General features: G+C 39.2%; 1 protein-coding gene across 5 annotated transcripts in view; it reads left to right on the plus strand.

The window, feature by feature from the left end:
- Positions 1 to 24,560, plus strand: part of slc24a2 (solute carrier family 24 member 2) — a 65,042-nt gene that overhangs the window by 15,331 nt on the left and 25,151 nt on the right. The window contains exons 3-6 of one of the 5 annotated variants that reach the window (XM_015030986.1): positions 4,443 to 4,490; positions 6,745 to 6,853; positions 12,154 to 12,168; positions 22,243 to 22,293. In XM_015030986.1, the coding sequence (XP_014886472.1) occupies positions 4,443 to 4,490; positions 6,745 to 6,853; positions 12,154 to 12,168; positions 22,243 to 22,293 (223 nt within the window). The remainder of the gene's footprint in view (positions 1 to 4,442; positions 4,491 to 6,744; positions 6,854 to 12,153; positions 12,169 to 22,242; positions 22,294 to 24,560) is intronic. The other 4 variants (XM_015030987.1, XM_015030989.1, XM_015030988.1 and 1 more) reach the window with 4 other exon arrangements.

The following is a 24,560-nucleotide window of genomic DNA, read 5'->3' on the forward strand; positions in this document are numbered from 1 at the left end:
AGTTCTGCTTGTTAGGAAAAATGAAGGGGTTACTAATTAGCAAGTGGATGGCTTCTTGACTTGTTGTGCATCTTTTCGCTTCTTTCCTTAAAAGATCATCATTATCGTCTCTCAGGCAAAACGGGGGGAGGGCGGCGCTTCTCCGTCGTGCCACTCGACAGTTTAGCTCCAATGCAACGAATCTGGGTGGAGGAATCTCAAAGGAGGTTCTGTCTCGCTCTGATGGACGGGGTGGCTGCTGTAAGCAGGTGCGGGAAATGCCTAGAGCTGCACAGCGTCGGGGGTTTTATAGTTTTAGGCTTTTTAGCTGGGGTGCTGTTAAATTTCAGATCATTTGAGCCATGGGTCACTGAGCGTTTTGTCGGAGTAAAATAAAAACTCTTGCTTTAGATTTCGCTGGGCAACGATTAAAGTGAAACCAACATTTTTTTTAAGTCTTATTTCAGTGAAATGATCTGCTCTAAAAGACAAGGTCAACTAACCACGAACCATAGAATCTCACGAATGATGAAAGTCTGATGAGTTTGAGTCAAACAGATAAACTGTCGAAAGCTACGCAATTTTTCTTGAGAGCTCAATTCATTTGGAGAACTACAGGTTTTAGAAATATTTTTCATGACATGTCTTTCCATTGGAACATTGTGGTACCGGCTTCACCTGTCAGCCGAGATTCATCTTTCATCCCACTGAAATATGTTCACGTCACTGTCAAAAACAGAATCGACGTGAATCATTTTGTTCAAAGAATAAATAGCATCGACAGATTCACGAATTTAAATAAAGTCAGTCATTAACAAGGCATAAAACATTTCAAAACTGTAATTCTGTGTCATTTTGCTTCCGAGATTTAGCATGAAGGAAATGCAAATGAGATCCCTCCGTAAATAGAAATAGTTTTATGCTCCCAGATTTCATATGTAAAGACCTATAATCCACCATTGATATTCAAAATTCAGGACTTCCGGCTCGGCTTTCAGCTTTTCATCACGCATCCCTCTAAGACTTCCTGACGTTAAGCTGTGGATGAGTGCTGAAAAATGAACTGTTTTATTTGTAGATTTTTATTTTATTTTTATTTATTTTTTTTGCATCCAGTCAAGCTGTAATCAATAAATCTCCATAACATGGTGTTAAGACGCACACGGTGCCGGAGGGACATTTATCACCCCTCTAGCTGATCCGCTTCCAAGAAAGATCCTGACGTGACATTACGCAAGAGCTTGGCTTCGCTGCCGCTGGTATTAGGGAACAGAAAAACTCCAGAGAACATGCTAATCTTCCTGCGCGATTATTAGTCATACTATTTAACGCCGGCTTAATGGGGGGGGGAGCTCATGGCATAATTTCCATCCGGCATATTCACCTGCTCTACCCTAAACCTCCTGACTTGCTTTGGAGCTGGATGCTATGGAGGGAAATAAGATAATTGTGCCGCAGTGTGCAGGGAATTAACCCGGAAACGTGAGACGGGAATAGGGAGAGGGGGTTATAATAACTCAGTGGAAAATCTCAGCATTAGCTCAACTTCTGCTGAATTTTTAAAAGATTTTAGATTTTTTTCCCCTTTTTTTTGCATCCTTCTCTCTTCTGTAATTAACCCACAGAGGCAAAGCTGACACGTGGTAAATTATGAGCTGCTAAACAGAAACACTGATATGCAGTGGGAGCTGCCATTCTCAGTGATTTTTCACAAAATCCACGTCACAAAGAAAAGTTTGAGCAAATTTAATCTTTAAACTTTGCAATTGCGAGATAATCCACTAAGGCGGCCATAAACAATTTAAATTGCTCTCTTTAACCCAGTAATCTGTTGGGAGTAAGCACTAAACACCCCCTGATGTTTTCACTTCATGAACTGAAGCCCTCTGCTGCCGTCAGCGGATTTGGTATTCGGTGCAAAGCTGTGTCATTTAGCATGCAAATGAATCATGGAGTTAACGAGCAATAAGGCCCTGTCTCGGAATTTGCGCGTTTTTTTTTTTTTTTTTTTTTTTTTTTCAAACACTGTGATCAAACCGGATTACTTTCTAAATTTCATTGGACATCGGGGAGGCTTATCAGCGAACACCAGCGCCTCCACGGTCTGCAAGTTCTTCTTTGAAACCACGTAGGCAGGCAAACAATGCCTTGATATTCCAGGATCCAGACAAAAGCCTTTTTATGGGTTCTGCTCCCCTCGCGTTTAGAGTCGGAGGGGCCTCGGGCAACCGTTGTTTCCCACCCGGGGTTTTTTTTGGAGACGAAGAAGTGAACGCACTTCAGTCAGTCAGTCGGCTGGAGAACGTCTTTTGTTTCAAAAATAAAAAGTGTTGCAGCAATCGAACGTGCCAAAAAAAATTGGAGCCGTGCTGAGAATGACGGCGGTGAAAAAATGGAGGGATTGTTAAAAGACAAGAGTCTCTTTGGCATGTTGTGGCACATTCTCTGCGACAAAGTTATCACATTAAAAGCTGGCATGAGGCTCTAATTTCGCTTTCTTGCACAAAGATGAAAGCGCAACTTGTCAAGTTGTTGCTTCGGTTGCCAAACTAAGTGAGCAAAGAAAGTACAGCATGTTGATTTAATACAACTTGAGAGGAAGTCGAGCAGAATGGGTGCTTTTTGTGTCTTGACAGGAATAGAAAACTGTTGGCTTTTAGGTTCTAACCAACACACATGGAAGATGATTGGCCTCACATTAAAGTGCCGTATAAAAGTAGCCCTACGGTACATTTTATATTATTATCATTTTTGAGGAAAGTAGTAAGATAAAAAATCCCAGGCCACTGCACATTCTTTGCAGGATTCATCAATTCTTAGGGATAATCAGAGTCAAATTGAGGCTCACGCAACTAAAAAGCTTTGAAATATGTCAAAAAATGTCTCTTGTATATTTCCAAAATATTGATCGCTGCACCTTGTTTGATGTCATCACCAGCCCAAATACACACAAAGCAGAACCGGGCAAATTATTTTCTGTGTACTTTCTAAAAATGTTTGGAAATCACAAAGCTGGATTTTTAATGTAGGTGATCTTTTGTAAACATACAGCACTAGATACGTATGTATCTTTAGTCACACGGAAGCAAAGTTTAACTAAAACCAGTGAAAGCTGAAATCCTGGATTCTCCAACAAATATGTCCTTTCATCGAATTACCTGATAAGATTTAGCTTTTTGTAGCCTTATAGACACTCAGGTTCTTGAGGACAATTTCCTCCAAGGCTCTTTGATGTGCCTTTTAGAGACAAATAGTTACTTTTTGACCTCTGCGCTTTAACAGTACAGTTGGTGGAGTGCTTGTACCAAGAATGGGCTTTCCATCATGTTTTTTTTTTTTTTTTTGAAAAGTAACTGAGTTTTTTTTTCAAGGTGTCCACTGGCTTTTCAGTTGCATCTCCTGACCAGGGCCTTTCATTGTCCGATTACTCAGTTCGACGGGGCCAAACTTAAAAAGGAAAATCATGGAGGCTACAGCGATTTGGGGCACTTTCAATGATAACAAAATCTTGCCTTACTAGACCACGAATAATATTCTTTTTCTTTTTTTCCACCTGTATGTTCAGTTACAGAGCAAAGACTGTAAGCCTCTTCTTTACTTTTCATCCAAGCAGCTTGGATAGATAGAATAGATTTTCAAGTGTTTTTTTTATTTATTTTTTTAGATATTTTGCAGAAGAACAAATGTAAAGTTATCAGGTTCTAGTTATTTGGGGATCATCTTGTTGGTTTTTACCTTGTCTTATGATTAATTTGACTAAATAAATGGAAATGATTTCTTTGTCACTGCATGGCCTTCACCAAGCAGCAAAAGTCCAGTCACCACTGCATGACAAGTTTTCATCCAGCTTGGGTGTCATGGATCCTGTTCCCGTTGAATATGTCAGAGGCATAATTGACGGCTATGAGTAAAAGAACCACCATGATTACCTCTCATTGCCCCCACCCCTACAAAGCTGGAAAACTAAGTGTAAACATTTTAAGTAACTACAAATCAGAGTAAACTCAATAAAATGTTTCCTTGACAATGGTCAGAAAAATTAGGAAAGTGAAAGGAGTTCAGAAACGACTACAAGAAACTCTCTCACTAGAATGAAAATGTGAATAAATAGGTTTCAAAATCTAGACTAAGAAATGATTGAAATACAGCTGACATCCGTGACATGAATGAAAACCTAAAGTGACATTTCTGAAGGAAATTCGAGCAGATGCAGTCCGGTCCTGCCCAACGCAACGGGCAGCCACAGCGGCAGGAGAGGAATCTGTCCCTCAAAGTCTCGTCCACTAACATCACAGTCAGTCTTCACTGTTGCAGTGCAGTACTGTCTATCTCTTTTGCTGTCTTTTCATCTGGTCCGTGTGGTTATGTGTGTGGCATGCTTCACATGTTTGTCCTCTTTTCTCTTTCTCTCCTTTCTCCCCCCCAACCCCCCGCCTCTTTTACTTCCTCTTCTCTTTGTGTTGGATGAGAAGTTGAGCCCCGGGGCGCCAGACGACGATGGCAAGTTGTCGGTAGGTCTCGTCTGACGGACGCTTTTTGCCTTCTCGCTTCCGTCTTTGTCCCCCTTTCTCTGTGTCGATGTCTCTAGTGTAAATTTTGTGCAACTTCTTCTCCCGCCACACTGTGAGCGAAACATGGCACGCCGCTACTTCCAAGCCTCCTCAGCCTCCCTGTGTGCGCAGAGTAGCGCCGTCTGTTTTCTGAAGCCCTTTGCTTTTTCCCTCCGTTTGCCTTTGCACGCGGCATGCAAAAGGCAATTAAGCAGGGAGCATGTGTCTCGCAGTCTGCAGACTGTTTTAATGCTGGTGTGAGAGCTTCCATCCAGAGAGCAGGAGGAGGGAAAATAAAACCAAGCGGCAGAGAGGACGCGCATCCGGCAAGCCCTAGCAATCGCGCATTGTCTCCCTCGCCTCCCGCTCACACCCATACAGACTTGTGAATTAACACCTCACACCTCCGGTGCCTACGCGTCACCTGCGATCACCCAAAGGCAGACACATTCCCAACAGCTGTCACCTGTGATGGAGCCTGATTTGTTTCCTTCTTCCCTAGCTCAGCTTCAGCTGCTGGAGGTGACCTTGGCAAGGATTCGTTCAGAGGAAGAAACTGAACTGTCACTCCAACTCAGCACTCCTGTCTCAACCAGCAGGGGCTTATGTTTATAAGAAGCTGTAGTGCTTCATGATTTTTTTTTTTACTTAGTTTCAGGTTACACACAGGGGTTTTTATGGAAAAGAGGATTATAGGGAGTCATTTTTCCAAGGTCGAAGCACATTTATGAGTAAATGATGCAGCGGCTTGAATCCATTTTGTAACTAGAACTGTGCAGCACTTCAATAGAATACATTTATTCAATTATCCTTTGCTATTACATTAAAGCAAATAAGGTTTCAAACAAATACTTAAAGGTCCTAGCCTAAAGCATTTATAAACATTGAGCCTTCTCATATTTTCGGCTGTCTCAACCGTACACGTCAATGTATTTTATTTGGTGCTTTTGTAATAAACCAGCACAAAATAGAGTAGTAGCATCTAATTGTGAAGTGGATGAAAAATGATGCATGATTTTCCAAATCCAGCTGTCATGTGAAGATCTAAGAGGTTTGTTAGACGACATTGGTAAACAAACAGCATCATAAACTGTCATGAACTGGAGGTTTTGTGGTGAGAAAAAGACGCGATCAGACCCAGGTTTGGTGCAAAAAAAAATTAGCTTAATGATGTTTGGAAGTCAAAATGAACCAGGAAGCACAGGTGACACGACACAGTCTGGACAATGGCAGGGAGGACAAACCACGAAAAGGATCCGGTGGGGATCAGGGGACACAGGCGAGGTTAAATATACGAGGGACAATCAGGGGGAAAGAGAAACAGCTGGGATCAATCAGGGGGAGGACACGCAACACATGGAACAAATTAACAGACAAAACACACACAAATCCACGTCCTCCCATAAACGCCAAGGAGCTCACCAGACAGGTCGGGGATAAAGTTGTCATAAAGTATAAAGTTAGATTAAAAATAAATATCTAAAGCTCTGAATATCTCCCAGAACCATGGAAAAACTGCAAGATTGGTAAATTGTCAAATGTAAGGTGTTCTTGCAGTTAGTCACAGCTACGTAAGAAACGTAGAAGAAGGATCTCTGATCAGATGAGACCATTCAAAAAAAAGGGGCAGCATCATCCTATGGGAATGCTAAATACAGATAAATTCTGGAAGAAAAATTATAGAAAGGCATATGATAAGGACCAAAATTGTGTAACAAAGAGATAGGGCAGCAATGAATAAGGATTTCAGCTTAAATCAAATCATATTAATGCGTTAAAACGGTCCGATAAAAGATTGTCTTTAACCAACTTGAAGACAATCCAACTTGAGCTATTTTACAAAGAACAATGGGCAGTATTTAAATGTACAAAGTTTATACAAGCACTGCCCTAATATCTGCAGCAACACGATTTTTCCACATAGATTCCAGATATGCATCCTTTTCTGTCCACTTCACAATTATTCATTACTTTGTGTTGGTCTTTTATACAAAACCCCAGCAAATTGCCAAAATGGTTTTTGGTTGTTACATGGAGCAACATGATTCAGTTCGAGAGTCACTAATGCGGAACCTAAGCGTTGTAACTCAAGTTTTTAGAAAATCCACACAATGTAGCAAATGGGGGATTTTCACTTGGAGATGAAAGTTCAAAGTGAAAGAGCTCATTACTGGGAGCAGCACATTTGACTGACGATGCGTCTCTTCTCTCGTAGGCCAGGCCTCGCCTGCAAAGGGGAGGCAGCTCTGCTTCTCTGCACAACAGTTTGATGAGAAACAGCATTTTCCAACTGATGATTCACACACTGGACCCTTTAAGTGAAGGTAAGGTAACTTGTGCAACAGAAGCAAAAAAAATAAAAAATTCTAACTGTGAGGAACAGACATAATATGAATCTGTATGGTCAGACTGAGGGGAGCCTGGCATGTGTCATCAATCTTGACCTTTTCTTTTGAAATTACTTCCAATAAACTGTTTGAAGTGGGGGTTTGTAGAGAAATTATTGGTATTTTGTACTTTACCTGCAGGGGACAGAAGTCGTAACAAACTGAGCTTAAAGAAATAGAAGAATTTCTTACAGTAATAACAGCTGACAGACTCAACTAATGAGTCTGAACTAACATAAGACACCAACCAGAATATGACTTCTGTAGGGTGCTCTAAGAACACAACTTGTTTGCTTATGAGTCTTTCCCAGCTGTTTCGATCGTGCAGACAACTGGTCCGTCTTGAGGCACTGGTTCAGAGTGGATGAGGCTGGTAGCGCCAGTGGTGGCTAATTTACTATGTGGCTTTGCATTTGATTTGGACATCAGAGATTTTGATTTTTTAAACAGCTATATTTTCCTCACGCCAACACAAAAACCAATCAGAACAATGTGATCGCAGCTCTCAGAGTATTTGTTCGGATCACTCTTGAGTGCGAACCTGCCACGGCTCTGACTGACATCTGGAAGACTTGATCGAGCAGCTAATTCAACCAAACCACATTCCAATAAGTACAATATTTTGATCAGGAGCCTTGCAAAAAAGGGATCGGCATGTGCTTCACTCCAAGAAAGGCAGAAGTGACGCACACGTCCAAATTGCACATACAGAGGGATTGCTGAGGGTTGAATAGGGTTTTTCAGGTTCAAGTTCAAATGCAAAATTCAGAAAGGGTCCTGTATTGGTACTTAATAAGAAAAGAAAACACAACCTTTGAGTGGAAGACTTCCACATTTTGGATTTTGTAAACATTACACAGTGGCTGTTCAAAATCACTTTGCAAAATGACAACAGCCACATGCACATGTGTGGACTTGTGGAGTTGTTTCTTAAATTGGTCACCTGACTATCAGGACTCACAATCTGACTGGCTGTACTCTAGTATGATCATCTTTATTCTGATTTCTTCCACTTTTGCTGCTGTGGGTAAAAGCAACACATACTAATAACTACTTCACAGAAACCCACTCCAAAAAAAACAAACAAAAAAAAAACCTGAACTTTCACTGTAATCCTCTTTTCAGCTGTGCGAGTTTGGAGTTGTCCGGAGTTGTAAAGCCCTTTCTGTACGACTACAGTTAAGCTCACAATCCTACCAACAAAGAGCAGCAGCACCAATTGTCCTATGTAATTGTCAAATGAACATAATTCCACAAGAGCCTTATTTTTACCTCCTGCAAATCCATCAAACCTCAAAAAAAGACCAGTGAAGTCCCTGTGTTGTGTATGTCGAGAGTAATTTATCACACTTGTTCTGCGGCACAGCTGAGGTGGTAGGTAGATCATTTGTCTTTAATCCAAGATGATTGCCTATTAGCTCAGCTAAGGAGACAGCAAAACAGCAGTGTCAGACCTCTGGGGGAGGGAATAAATATGTTAATATTTCAGTAGAGGTGCTGTGTCATCTCATTCGTGTCCCACCATGAAAAGACGAGGGGCGAAATGAGAAACATTATCTTTATTTAGAACAGACAGTATGCACACATTTTGCAGGCTGGTGTCTTCTAATACAGCTTGGGACTTAAAAAAACCTGCTGTCCACCATACAAAAACATTTATAGCTCTTGATGAACCTTGGACTTATGTGTCCAAGTGGTAAATTGATACAAAGCAGTGTATATTTATAAAGTGGCAGGAAAATGATACAGAGAAATATGTGGGCACAGTGGAAGTAGACGTTCTTTTAAGAATAACATTTTTTTAGCCAAATGAGAAATGCTATAAATTTGATGAAACTTGGAACTATTTTGGAAAAGTAAAAATGAGCGTAGCTGGAGGAAGCGTAAACCAAAATACCTGTGATTGTGACTGCTTCAAAAGGTAGTTTTATAATCCATTAAAATATACAACAATTTTCAGTTTTATTTGTAAAAGAATTGAAAACCATGTATTATTTCCCCTCCTGCTCATATTTACATTCTGCCATGGAAAATCCCAATAGGACAACAAATAGGTTGGTGATTGCAACATGACAAAACAGGAAAACCTTTGAGTAACATAAGGTTCTATATGTCGTTTTCACGGTTCTTAGCATGACAGCATAACATAATACCTGACTGGATCAACTCCAAAGAACAGTCATAAACCAAAGTCAATAGACCGCAGGGTTCTCCCGCGGGTGCATGGAATCACATTAGCAGATGTCTAATGAGTAGCGAGAAGGCACTTAAGCGTTACTCCAAGAAACTTTGCTTCTCCAGAAATCCAAAACATGCCATGACTCATCTTCTGAGCGGATTTACAAACAATAAAGATGGGCTTTTGAATCACGCATCTGTACGCATCTCTGCTAGGAACACAAGGCAACCTGTGACCTTGCACCGCTTATCCTTTCGTTATCACGAATAAATATCACTTACGGATATCTGCAGAATGTTGTGCATACTTTGTGCAGATTTTTACATCCAATCCAATCTCCGTCGGGGTTTATGTCATTAAAAGTGAACTGCTTTTGGTTTCAGTCCCTGTTAAACATTGCGCTATTCAGGTTTTAAATTAAGTGCCTGTGAGCTGATGAATAGCTTAAGACTTTTAACAGCAGATCCGGTATGAATGCAGAACAAATCCTTCCAGTCTTGACTGACGGGTCTTTTGCCAAACAAATGACTAGAACTGAATGCACTGAAACACCAAGTACAGTGTGACACGACGTGCACAATGAATAAATTACTCAGGAGAACAAAAGCAACACCTAAGGCTTCGGCACACTTGGATGTATTAATTAGGTATTTCCATGTAGTACTTTGGGAAGATTTCTCATACTCCAGAGGACATATAAAAATGATATTAGTCTTTTAACATAAGTGTGTTGCTTTAAAATTCACCTCGTAAAGTGTGCAGATAACATTTGGGGCATATATTAGATCGACGGTGGCACATTTTTACTGATTTTCACGAAGTAAAAGACAATTTTGCTGATGAGTTCACAGCATGAAGACTCATAAACAAGTGTATTCATCAAAGATGGAGACCGCGCTGCTTGTCCTCGTCTGTTCTCGGCCTTTAAGAGCAGTTCATCAGGGCTGCAGAGAGCTAGCAGGACTCCATCCATTCATTTTTTATAGGCCTCTCTCAAAATAAGCTGTCTGCGCCTCCATGCCGAACAAACATCTGAGGTTGTTTCTCCAGTTCTCGGAAATGCTTTTCCTCTTGTTAGACTTTTAGAGAGGGGTTAGTTGGCGTAATTGTGTTGCATGCATATGTGTGTGTGTGTGTGTGTGTGTGTGTGTGTGTGAGCGTGTGCAGTTTTGTCTTTCGTGATTTTACCACTCAGGTTTGTTGTTTCTCAGCCCTTTACCTTCTGCTGACACCAGTGGATCTGGGCTCTGGAGCCGAAGTTATGTGGCCAGCAAGTATCTGGGATATTTTTTTTCTTTGTTAGAGGAATCAAAGCCACACATTTAATGCAACGTGCAAATACTGTGCAAATGTCTCGAGTCCCTCCTTTATTCATATTCATATTATATATAACAAACCAGACTTTTTTGGGTCCTCGTAAAATGGCTTTGTACAGCATATTTTAAAGATTTCTAGTATTTTTTTTTTTTTTTTTAAAAAAAAGTTTTTCCTTGGCTGCTTTTTCACTTGTTTTATGTTTGGTACCTGATAATATCAGAAATTTTGTTTATGTTCACTTTTGTCTTTAAATTTTTTTTAGCACATACCACACAGCACATTGTGTCAGCCAAGTATAAAGACTGGTTAGAAAACGAGTGAAAATGCTTTAAAGAAAAGCTCAAACAGAGCTTGAGAAAGCTGATGGAGATCAGCTTAAAGGGACTCAGAGTTTCTCCGATTTGTTGCTGCCAGTTTACGAACAGGCATCGCACACATCGGTTTTATTGTTCTTAATGTCTTGAAATTTACTTTTATTATTTGTTAAATTATCTGAATAATAATCCCATTTTATGCTTTAAGTATTTTATACATACATCCGTACATTCAGGTCCTTGGAAATGAAACGATTGCTCTAGAAATAAAACATATTCATTATCACATAGGCTCAATAGCTGCATCTAGTACGTCAAGCAGTGCTGCTATTTTACTGAACAGCACCAAATCATAATTTGAAACGTAAGCACAGCATTTAAATGAACCAATAGTAAAAAACATGGTTGAAACAGCTGAAGTAACAGTTCAGTTTCTTATGTAAGTGAAGGCATGTTTGGGATAGATGGCAAAAGTGTGTGTGTGTGTGTGTGTGGGTCTGTGTTTTTAAGACATTTAATTACTTGTAATTTCACCCAAAGTTTGAATTTTTGTGCGTGTTTTTGCGAATGTTCAACATAGAAAAAAAAGGAATCAGGACACTTCGCACTGCAATTCAGCATACAAGGGATATCACTTTTTTTTTTCTTTTTTTTAAGATCACTGAAAGGTTAATTAGTTTCAGGAATTCAATTCAGCAAGTGAAACACAAACTATACATTTTCTTCCATGTTTCAAGTATTTATTTCAAATAACTTTGGTGATTATAGTTTACATGAACTCAGTTTTACAGCTATGACCCGGCCAGTAGAACGTCTCACCACACGAGTAACAACAGGTTACAGGTTGGAAAGTTTAAGTGGAAGTAAAAAGTGTGGTCCAAATAAGAATTTAAAGTAACAGGATAGCTGCAGCCTTCCCTCTGAAGATTAGCTTATTTTGATACTGATCATATTGTCATATTCTTATTTTCTGAGACACTAAATGTTGGTTTGTCGTAAATATAAGTAATGACAATTAACATCAGAGACACTGAAAATATGTCACGCAGTGTGTAATAAGTGTGTACAGGGTAGGCGTTTCACTTTTTGAGCTGAATCGCTTTGACAAGTTCACCTTTATAATAATAATAATATAGTTTATGGAGATGCACCTTGACATATTTCGTAAGACATCAGAAAGAGTGGTTCCTTATTTCTAATGTAACTTTCTGTGCCCAGATGTAAGAATTATTTCTCTAAGTTTGCATCATTTCATTGAACTACAAACGTAAAAAAAAAGGTTTGTTGACCCTTTTTACAATATTTCCCATCTTGAAATATTGCCCGATAATTGTTCAGTTCTCGCTTTCTCACTGAAGATCACCTGGATTTATCATGTCTCTGTTTCTGTTTTCTTCTTATTTCTCTTTCTTTTACTGTCCCCTCAGAATTTGCTGACTCTGGTGAGTTACTCCTCTAATTTCTGTGTCCCTTCCCCGTCCTCTTCCTCGTCGTCCTCCTCCTCTCTTCCCACCCCTTGTATACGCCAACAGCAGATATGTTTGTTCTCATTCCAACATCTGGGAAGCAGCTTTTATCCGACGTGCTCTCTTATGTATACATGTCCTTAACGCCTCTGTGGTGTATGTCAGCTCTCTCCCTTAAATATGCCATTCTCTTCTGTGGATGCTTTCTGCTTGGAAACCCCCTCTGTGATCATTTCTGCATTGTTTTTTTTCAACCCCCTTTTTGCCCCCCCATCGTTCCCGATCCTCTCTCTCCTCTTTTAAATTCGCGAATGCTTCAGCTTTTCGTCAATGTTTTCTGTGTGGAACTCCAGTATGAAGAAGATGGTGTGTCGGTTTCTGTATCTTGCCATTAGCTTATGAACACGTGCAATTTTTCTTGAATCCTTGACATCAGAACTTAAAATCAATAAGAGCTCAACAGAGAAATCTAATTTTTTATTCCCCAAGTTTCTTTTTTTTTTTTTTAAATTAAACTGTTATTGACTCACATTCACCGGCGGATTCTGCGTTTACTTGGCGTCAAATTCTTTGCCCATCTGTTTGTCTTGTGCTCCTCTGAATTCAAATGTATTTTAGTGTTGTGACACACTTGAGGTCTACTTGGAGGGGAAAAAAAAACAAAAAGCGTAGTAATGGACTGGGACAGTTTGTTTCGGGCTCGATATGAAGTTCTTCCATCCATATGCAGCTACAAACAAAATCACTCAGGAACGCCATTAAATATTGAATGGCAAAGAGATATCGGGACTGAGAGGGGAGGTGTGGAGCTCGTTCAACCGTCTGAGACGAGTCTCTTAAGAACCCCACTCAGGATTCAGGCGGCATTCCTGAATTTGCTTTAAAGCTCTTCGATAAGATTTATCACACAGGTTTGACATGTGCTCATTACAGGCATTAAGGTCACATTTGATGATGCGGATTGTACCTAATAGTAAAGGTAAGCTGGAAATGGAATAAATTGATTTGGGTGGAGTTTGGGTGGGGTGTTTCATGTATGCTGGACAGACATGAAAGGATAACAGGACGTCATATTGTGGCATAGTAATGTTTGGGGGGAGGGGGGGTTATTTAATTTTTCTTTTCAAGATTGCTAAATTTTTATAACGTCACTTAATTTGTGGCTTTTAAGTTATACATTTATTATGCAGCCAACAAACGCAATTAAGTTCACGCACAAGAACAGGGTGGATTTTCTCTAATCTCTGCAGGTTCGAGCTCATACACACAGGATAACACATGCAGAAAACAGCTAAAAGCTGCTGAGATAGTTCTGCTACATTATCCCATCGACTTAGTGCGATCTGATCTCCCCAGGATGACTGCAGCAAAGGAGGGCCACAGAATGACGCCGTCACATCCGTGCTTGACAAATGGTACAGTGTTCATTGGTTAGAAATTCCTACTATGACACTGACTAACATATTTCATATTATTCTGTCCAAACATCTCAATCTTTATCCAAAAATTCTATTAAATTCCAAAATATTTTTTTTTTCTTTTTACCCCAAACAGAAATTAAATATTGAAATTAAATATTATTGTCTGAGTATCTTGAGAGTCATTCTGGATGGCGATGCAAAACCAAAGGGCTCCTACTAAATACTGGAGCTGTGTGGCAGTTTCATGACAGTCTTTGTCCTCCTGGAAGCTCGATACCTGAGCGATATTTTACAGCAACGTGTCCTGGATGACATCGTCAGGTATTGGCAAACACTGCTAATCCACCTCATTTGTTTTTGCTGCTCTTCTTTCTGGCCGTTGGACAGAGATATGCTGGAGTTGGGGATAAGATCGTTTGCCCGTTACAATCGATGAAAGAGGTGGATTGAACTTCTTCCCTCTGTCTCTTTTGTTCTGCTCCTCGTCCACGAGGCATCCCGTTCAGCTCCTCTGGGATTTGGGGTCATTCTGGACGGCGATCCAGAATAATACATAGTTCATGTGGTATTTGAACTTTTAGATGCTGGTCAGCTGCTCCCAGTTGAGAAAACAACACCTTATTGCTGTGGTTAAATATAGTAGCAACAGCCTAAAACCAACCGCATGTGGAGAACTTTCACAACAAATTCAAACTTCTGCACCCACTTATTGGTTTTCTAAAAATCGCTGAAGTTGTATAATCATTGCATGCTAGGAAAAGAAAGATTAAAACAAATCAATAAAAGCTCCAAATTAACAGTCAGCTTGTCCATCCTGACTATAGGTTAACTTTTGGCCAGAACTGCAGGTGAAACTAAATGCATGTTTTAAAGATAGAAAGACAAAAAAAAAAATGTTATTTGACTTGCTGTTTATTTTAAATATCCACCAGCTCACAGCCATGTTGTGTGTGCAGCATTATTGCTGTGGCTCAGGCTGTTCAGTCGCTCTTCAGTTGATTGCTATCTCACTGAGATAGACAAGAAAGATTACACACCCTGCCACAGTGACCTTGCGCATCTTTGTTGATGTCAGGTCTTTTTTTCTTTTCTTTTTTTTTTTTATTGAGCGCAGGTCACACCGAGCTCGTCAGTGGTCCGAATAGAGACCAGAGAAGGTCATCTGTGTAAACCATGATGCACGCTTATTGGCAGACAAACTGCTTACAGAGTAAGCTGGTGGCACGAAAAGAGGGCACAGCTTTCTGTTTCCTTGGAAACCTTAGATGCTAATCAAAGGACGCCCGACGATCTCGTCGTCTGTGCTTTCATACGCACAAATGATATTGAGAAAATGGCAGTTTTCTCTTCAATTTTACAACCATAAACAGAGAGGAGGTAACGCTTCACACACCAGCAGTTGTGTGTGATTGGTGACCCAGGGCCACATTGATCACACAGTTCAATATTGCACTCACTGTCACTGACCCCCTGGGCAATGGAAATGCATTTTCCATTTCCACAAATATAACACATTGACTTTTTTTTTTTTTTTTTTTACTTTAATGTTGTATTAACACAACACAACTCTTCCATGGTTAATAGCAGTAGAAAGAACATAGTATAACATCACATTGATGGTAGATGTTTCCAGATAGGACTTAGATATTCTACAATTAGTGCAGTATGTAAAGTACAGTGCAAAGGTTTTAAACCACTCATATATATATTTTTTTACATATTCTTGGTCAGTTGCTGAATAAGTCTCCTGAAGGTATTTTATTATTAGTTTTCATTGGATTCTTGCTACTTTTTAATGCATTTTTTCCCCCAATCCTTGTATCTGACCTCAACAGCTTACTGTGCTTAAAAATTTCAACAAATGGAGAGCAAAAGCAGTTGAAAAAGTTTTACACTCACTTGAGGAGGTTTTAGTTTCTCTGATAAAGAGTTAATGCACTTGGGGGAGATGGAAACACATTAGAATTAGTTCTGACGTAGCAAACCTACGCAATCCAGGCTGGGTCTGTGCCTTACCATAGGCACAAAACTCAGATCAATTTTTGTCATCCATGCTCGGTTGCTATCTTAAGGACCTGGGGTGTATTTTGTCTGGAGCTATTCAGGAATTTGATGGGAAGGTCATAATTGAGACAGGAAGTGACAAAGTAAAACACATCCGCTTTGGGGTAAAATATTGCAAATAGAAAAAAAAAGTAGGGTACTTACTAATGGTTGGAACACAGAAATGCAGAAAAAAATGGAAGAGGGAAACAATGGTCTTGCTCAGCTTTCTGCTTACTGACAGACCACTTTGTGTTTACATTACTGGGATTTCTGGTGCATACTCTCACGTGAATACTCACTATGTCCGTTGGTGCGTTGAAAATTTGGACGCAGACGTTGTGTTTTGGGACTAACCCTCTGTTGGAATTTCTAATTGTTTTAATTGTGTTAAAAAAAGTATGCTCAAAGTTCAACGTGGGTAGCTGTTTTCTCTCAGCAATAATGGAAATGTGTGTTTTCCCTAAAAGCTTTCCCACTTTTTTTAGATAAATAATTTATATCCTTCTTATGGATCCTATCATTGAAAAAAGGCTTTGAAGTTTTGTTCCGCTTCACTTAAAGTTGATAACTAATCACATTTCCAGTGTATTATGTAATTGGGCTCAGCCAGCCATCGCATCATCCGTCAATCCATCGTTCTTGCTATCAAACCACATACCCACACATGCTAGACCTCGCAGCCAGCCCAGACCGCTTGGGTGATATAATCAATGTTAAAAGCCTTTTTGCTTTTGCACAGACTGTGAATCCCCTGACTCTCCGGCCCCCGGCACACAAGCTGGACACGTACACACACTCGCTCTCACGCTTGGCTCACCCACGGTTTGGAGGTCACGTCGCAAGGACGAGAGTTTGGTTTGTAAACAACAACAAACCTGGCTGTCTTTCCACACTTGCAGAGGACGAACACGACGCCGCGTGCGAAGGGAGTAATTTCACTTTGAATTAATTGGACTCAGTTACAGAATTCCTTTGCTGTGAATTTAAATAGAAATCATCTAATCAAATGAGATTGAAGCACTTTTCACGAAGTGCAGCAGAAGTGCGAGGCGTGTTGCAGTGTGAGACACATTTTCATCTCATTAGACTGATTTTTCAGAACTGCAGTCTTCTGTGCAGCGTGAGATTTTCACAATAATTTCATCACTTGAGCAGAGCGGCTGCACGCTCAATATGATAAATACCACCGTTAAGTTTTTGCTGCAACACTTTTCTATGTAAAAATTATCTGCACATGAAGGAATTTACAGTCTTTTTTGCAATGACAATCTCGTGTAGGAAGATTAAGCTAAATCAAATTATTTCAAGGTTATGAGACTGATTGGTTTTTAATAGATAGCAAGTAGGGTTGTTGTAAACGAATATTTTAGTAGTCGAGTAATCTATTGATTATTCTTACAATTAATTGAGTAATCGGGTAAAATAAAAAGATAAAATAAAACATTGGTAAATCTAGCATAACAGCAGAGTTAATATCGCATATCAACATCAATCAAATTTTGCATTTGAGCTTCTCTAACAATAACTTTTTTGTAGTTTAGAAAATTAACCTGTAACAATAATAGCCATTGGTGAAAGTAGCTTTAAATTCTTGGGGGTACTATGACAAAAGTGTGTATATATATGTAAATAAAACTGCCATGTTAAGGTTGTCAAAGTCAAGCTAGCTTAACTGAACTACTTCCCTCTCCCTCCATATTTTTTTCTTAATTACCTTTTTCCTTATCTAATGATAGTGTAGCAAAGCACTGCATCCCTTTGTCTTTTATCAGGCATACATTTAAAATTTTGTGCAATATATATATATATATATATATCACTTTCTAAGTTAACCTGAAGAAAAGTTATACAAAAATCTGAAATTATATTCAATTCATTAATAAAGAGGCAGGCTCACAAATACACTTATAAAAAAATGCTTTGCATTTATGTATTCATCTCCAGTCAGTTTAACAGATGAACTCTCTCCTGGCCCAGACATGTATAGCTTTTGTGTTCATGTTAGCGACGGGATTTGACTTCTTAGTTCGTTGCACACAGAAACTCATCTACCAGCTACGTGCCGCCACGATGAGCTCCGCCACCCATTTGTTGCTGATGTTGATGATGTGAAATTAATTTTCCGGTTCGTCCGCAAAGCTACACTTGCGTTAATCATCTAATGCGCAGTGTTAATATCCACTCACCTGTATAAATACACTTTCAGCGCTCGTCCCCGCCGTTCGCTCTGAACACCAGCCACCAGGCAGCAGCTCCGGGAGGAGAAAAGCTCCAGGCATCGCGCCAGGCATTTTAAGGATGCTTATTGGTCCCCCGAAAAACGACAAAAACCCGGACGACAAAAACCCCATGAATCAATAAAATCCTCCCCGGCCGAACTTAAAAGCTGGACGTTATGCTGCTAACACTTACCTTTCGTCAACAACTCAGGCGGAAGTGAGAGCGCTGTGCAACGCAAGTAATAACCCGGCCGGAACACGATGCGCTAAATAATAAAATATAATTTAACGAAGCTTCGAGGCAGGTAAATTTTCCTCGAGGAATTTTAATACTCTGTCATGAAGTGGGGGGTTGTTGATGGTGAGGAGAGACGCAGAGAACCCAGGTTATGGTGAAGATAATGAATTTAATGATGAAAATAAGCTCAACAGTCCATACAGGCAGCACGGCAGAGACTAGCTCACAGCTAAGTACCGGTAGCAACTGATTCACAGGACTAAACACGAGAGCTGACACTTCCAGGACTTAAACAGTTCTACTGGCGAGTGACGGACACAAACGACGAGGAACACAGACAACGGGAGGGTTTAAATACACACGGGGTAATCAAGGGAATGAGACACACCTGGGGAGCAATCAACAGGGAGGACAGGACAGAGACTCACAGGGAAACAGGACTGAACACAGAAAACTCAAAAATAAACACAAAAACACGGATCGTGACATACTCGAGGTACTCGAATCACTCGAGGAATCGTTTCAGCCCTAATAGTGAGCATCTGTCAAAAACCAATCAGCCTCATAACCTATTGGTTCTCAACCAGGAATAGGTGGACTGCTACCTACAGGCTTGTGAACGAGTTCCTGAAAAAGAACAAAGTCAACAATATTCATGTCAGATTGTAGTCCTCACCTCTGGTCATGAGATATGGATTATGCTCAAACGAAGCGATAAAAGATACTAAGGAGACTGATAACTTTGGTCATACATGCAGTGTTATACTCGCTTATAGAACAAGCTTGCAGGTCTATTTGTGCAATTCCACTTCTGCAGCAACAGCTCCTGTCTATCAGACTTGTTGGACATAGAGTCCAACAAGTCTATCAGTTAATAGTCTTTTGCTTCTGAGGGAAACATCACGAGAGCCTTTTCAGCCAATCAGAAGAATATTTTTATATTCAGATGTGTTACGTTAGACTCAACTGTTTGTGAAAATAACTTGTTTAGTTTGAGAGAGTTTAAAAATATCACTTAATATCACTTTTAAGCATGCCATTCTAGTAAGTATTCAATGTTTAACATCCTATTTTCTAGATTGAACAAAAAAAAACTTTGTTCACAGTAGAGAGATTTTGCTCGTTTTCAGTAAAAACGTTTTTTTAGCATAACGATGACAAGGTCAGCTGCTTGTCATTTTTTGGACAAAGCTGATGTGTTTTTGAGCACTATACTGGTAAAAGAAAAAAAAAGGCTTAAAACAAAAAAACAAAAAAACACAAAGTTGGCTAAAAACTGTAGGTGAAAGAAGTTAAGTTTAGTAGGTAGAAAGACTGAAATTCATTGCCACCTTTGAAGCAGCAGAATAAAAACATGCTAAAAATGGTTTGGTTTAAAATAGTTGCAAGATATTTCAGTACAAAATATAACAACAGCAAATATAATCTAGTCTTTCAGTTTTTGATGGGTTTTATGCCATTTTTTTCTCTAAATACCTATTAACTTTAGGACGTTCTGAGTGCACAGTTGTTTTAAAAGCTGAGTATTATAATATTTAGGGCACCGGGTACACCTATTTCTAAAGTTTTTTTTTATTATTAAATCAGCTTGGTTTGATTTTGCAAGGCCTTATAAGATTTTTCCTGCTTTCTGCCCATTTTTTTTTATTATTATTTTCAAAGACATTTGATATTTAGATTAAATCTTTGTGAAGTTTCTTTAGTAGACATCAGGAAGCCTGTGGCTTTGAAAAGCCCTAATTTCAGAAACGTAGTGTTAGCCAACTTTATGCTCTTTAAAATCATTTTTAAATTTTGTTTGCTCCAACAGACTTTTGATCAATCTAACTCAGATTTCGAGATGATCTTGAAAACTTCTCCTTGAATTCCTCAAACATTCTTCTTGTTGATTTGGGAAAAAAATGGTTTGTCTTCATCATCAAAAGGCAAAAGAAAAGCCTGATAGAGAACTGATGAAACCAGGAGTCTTATGTCGCAGGGAGAATGATTGCTGGATGGAAAACAAGTGAGAGATTATTGAAGGGTTGCAGCTGGGAGGGAATCAGGTGGTTGAGTAATGAGGGAGGCTGAGCAATAAAAATGACACAAGAAGAACACCGTGAACACAGGAATAACATAAATAATATCCAGCACATATGAATCCACAAGAAACACTAACTAAAGTTAAAGCTCATCCGTTTGGGGAGCTGCAAGTTTTAGCCAAGCTTGAAAGTTTCAGAGGAGGAGCTGATGGTGTGCTTAAGGATCATCGCATCAGTCTAAGACGGTTGGAGATTCAGAAGCTTCTAGTGGAGAGCAGAAATTATTTATTGTTTTTTTTTGTTGTTGTTGTTATTCAAGGCCAGAGAAAGCTAATCAGTCTAAAACAATCACTCTATCACTTTGATTTTTGACTGTAGGTGTGACATTTCTTCTCTCATATGATTGGTAAATTTTACTGCAAATGGAACAAGCTGCACACCTTCCACAAATGTCTACTTTTGTCTTGAGTGTCCACAAAGTATTTTCCCTAAAATCTGGGATCATCAAGATGATATTTTGTAAACGTGACACTGGCCTCTGTGTTCTTAGTAAATAGCAGTCGTTTTTGTCCATTTTTGCTTCTTCTGTTTGAATCTTGAACGCTGACCTTTACCTGTGTTGCACTGAACACAGTTCTGGATTCTTCTGTGACATCCTGCATGAATCTCCGTTGCTCCCTTAAAGTGGTTTTGGTAGACTGGCATCTTCTTTGACTATTAACCAATGTTTCATGCTTTCTCCGTTCATAGGCAATGGAGACAGGGATGTGCTGAAATCCCAAAACCGTATAAACGACTTTGTAAACCTTCCCAGACTAATCGATGAATGGCTTTTTTCTGATCTTGCATTCTTTTTGAAATTCAGAGAATCGTGTTGCTTTTTGAGATTTTCGACCTACTTCATGTTGTCAGTCAGGTTCTATTTAAGATAGTTCTTAAATTTTCCTGTGTAGTAGTAATAAGGTATAGCTAATGAACCAAAAAATGCTGGTAATTCATGACTTTACAGACCCAGGTAGGTTTAAAAAACTATGTTCTCCATTTTAAATTTACTCTGGTTATCTTTGACAGTAGAAGCTGTTTTACAAACTTTAAAGTGACCAATGTGCAAAATCATGTAATCTGAAATTCTATATGCTCCTTAGATTTTGTTTTGTTTATATTCAGCACCTTTGCAGTCATGACCACCAGCTGGTTAGCGGTGGTATCTCCGTTTTTAAGACTCTGCACTGTACGTACCGTTGGTTTGCTGTCTATTAAATGATTTTCTGTCCTAACAGATGTACTCAGGCAGTAGTTTATTCTTGTGTGTATCATCAAATGAGCACACAGCCCAAAACGCTCTGCTGGGAGACAAGCGAACATATTTATAGTTGGAACAGAACAGCTCCAAGCTGTGAGATGCCTTTTTTTTTTTTTTTTTTTTATTTCTGGGGCAAAGAGCAACGTGGGAGGCAGGAGCCTGTGTTCTCCTGCTTCACGTTCAGCTGTTGCTGCAGATTTGTGTTCCTGGCTAATTCATCATGCAGATGTGCTGACCGTCCTGGTCCCTGTGGCACTGAGAACTGCTTCAGTAAGGGAATCAAATTAGCCATTGTGGTTTCATTGTTGAAATAAAACGCTGGCTCACGAGGTTTTATTTGGGGGAAAAAGGTCGCATACAGAGGAGAGGAGGACTCATCTTTTTTTTTATTTTTGTTGCATGTCGACCCGGTATATTTTACATCCTCGTTCAGTTTGTTTGTTTTTAATTTACCGTTATGAGTGTCATAATTTCATCCCACTCTTTTTTTATTTTTTTATTTTACACACTTTCTATCTAAATACACTCTGCCACCGGGAGGCTCTCCTTCTGACCGAGTCACTGTGAGGGTCCAGAGTATTTTATATGCAATTCAATCTTTGTTTTGCACTTATGCAGCGATGACTCAGAGAGATTTTTCTTCTTTCTGTTTGTCACGTCTTGTGTCTTGTGTGAGTGTTTTTGCACAGTGCGTGATCTACGTTGAGCCAAGCGGACCTGTGCTCTTTCTGTCATGTTCACTATTTCCCTTTTCTTCGTGTGTCCGTTGCCTTACCCTGTGTCTTTTGCTGTGATGTTGTAGAGCTTGGGACTTATGGGAAACTAAAATATTATCACTCAATGACTGAGGAAGGTAAGCCCAAAAGTTTTCACTCTTTTCCTTGTGTAATTCAGCTGCCGTCATCCCCTCTTGGTTTTTGTCCCTCTCCTCCTCATCTCCTCACAATGAATCGGCACTTTGCTTCCACCCTCTTTTTTTGTGTTCCTGCTTTTCGTGACACACGTTTTGCATAGTTTTGTTTTTCAGTTTGACTACAATCTCTGAGATTTCACTGACATAAGTGCAAATCATGGTGTCCGTGCCATTTTTGTTAAAATTTTCATTTTAAGTTCGCTTTCTTTCTTTTTTTTTCATTTAAAGCTTCGTTGTCGCTATCAAAAAAATTTATGTGTTTTTCTGTGAGGTGTTTTCTTTTTTTTTTTTTTTGTAGCTTTGAAAAGCCAAAGAGTCCTATGTTTCTCACAATGCCTTGCAAATGTATTCATTTACATTTTGCCATATTACAACCACATATTTTAATGTAGTTCATTAGGATTTTATTGGACAAACAAACAAAAGAATTATGTTCTTCCTAGTATAATTCTCTTGCAGCTCTATACTTAGTAGATCATCATTTTAATGCAAATAAAGCTACTATATCCTTGTAGAGAATGAGATGCTTGTCCACTCTTTGTAAAATATCTCAAATCCAATCAGGCTAAATGATGATTATCTGTGAACATCACATTTCAAGTCTTGCCACAAACTCTCAGTTGGATTTAAGTCTGGACTTTGACTAAGTCATTCTAACACATTAACACACAGTAATGTGCAGTATTGCTTTTCAGCTAAACCCAAAAGTGACGTTTTCAGTAACTCTCCTCTGACCAAAAACCTACTTGCATATTTTTGTCATGTCCCCGTAGAGCATTGGTGTCAAACTCATTTTCATTTTGAGCCTCATCAAGAGATCAAAGGTCTGGTTGTGGAAGAACAAAGCAGATAAAACCCATTAAGAAGTTTCAAAAATGTTAATAAATATCTGTCTCTACACTCAGTGAATTTTTGACTTTAAGTACTGCTAGAGATATTTTCACATTGATTAAATTTGGCAGTATACAGATAAAATCTGTAAAAAGCGATGACAGGCTGAGTTTGACGAATGTGCCCTGGATGTTTTGTGGCCAATTTTTAGACTTTCAATAGTTTTCTTTTAGCCATCTCTTCATAGATTTGTGCTGTACAGGACAAACAGTCATTTTGTCAGAATTGTCCAAGAGCTGCGGCTCTCTTTAGCTCCTCCAGAGTTACTCTACCTCTCTTGGTATCCCTGATTAATTCAGCCTCTCAGTTTAGGACAGTAATCTAATTTAGCTCTGCTTCAGATTTCTCTACATTTTCCCTGACTTCTCTGCAGTGTTCCTCCGTTATACTGTTTGCTCACGCTAACAAACCTCCCCAGGTCTTCACAGAAGAGCTAAATTTGTACTAAAATTGAATTACACACAGGTGCACTGTAATATTAATAATGAAGTAATGTCTCAATTGAATTGATTGTGTTGGATTTCATTTAGGACTAACAGAATAATGGGGCTGAATTAAAAAAATGAGATTTTATATTTTATCATAAAATGTCAAAAAAAAAAAAAAATAGCCATAATTATTTATTTTGTGATTCTGCAATACTTTCCGTTGGTCAAACAAAAGTATAATAAAATGAATTAAAGTTTGTAGTTGCAACTGTAAAAAAAAAAAAAAAAAAAATGTGGAAAATATCAAAGGCTGTGAATACTTTTGCAAGGAACCGTGATTTAATTCTGTGAATGTACTAAAATAATCTGTTTCGCAGGCTGCTAAAAACGTCAAGCGCACACATGCACATTCATGTTCAGACTTCAAGAAACAAAAAGATCTTTTTTCTTCTTCTTCTTTTCCCCCCCTCCATCGCTCTCGCTCGGTTTCTTTGTTTCTGTAACCCATCTACGTTGCTGAGAAATACATCATCCACGCCTCAGCGCCCACTTGGAGGTTTCACTTACACCAGCAGCGGGTGCGCACACCTGAGACGTACGTTGCTGAATTTGGCAAACCGGAGTGACTCATCCGCCCGCCGCTTACGTAACGAGTGGAGCTGACAGGGAAACGGAGCGGCTGTGTCAGAGCCAGGCAGGCAGGGAAGTTAATGGGCTTGGTTATTCTCAAAGACTCTTAAATATTCCACAAATTATATGTGGTTTTGGCAAAGTGAAAATAGTTCTTGCAGAACTGATTAATATATATATATATATATATATATATATATATATATATATATATATATATACACACACAAGAAAGTATTTGTTTTTTTTTTTTTTTTT

The sequence above is a fragment of the Poecilia latipinna genome, unplaced genomic scaffold, assembly GCF_001443285.1.
Source record: "Poecilia latipinna isolate Pla-1442-1.1 unplaced genomic scaffold, P_latipinna-1.0 Scaffold197, whole genome shotgun sequence".
NCBI lineage: Eukaryota > Metazoa > Chordata > Actinopteri > Cyprinodontiformes > Poeciliidae > Poecilia > Poecilia latipinna.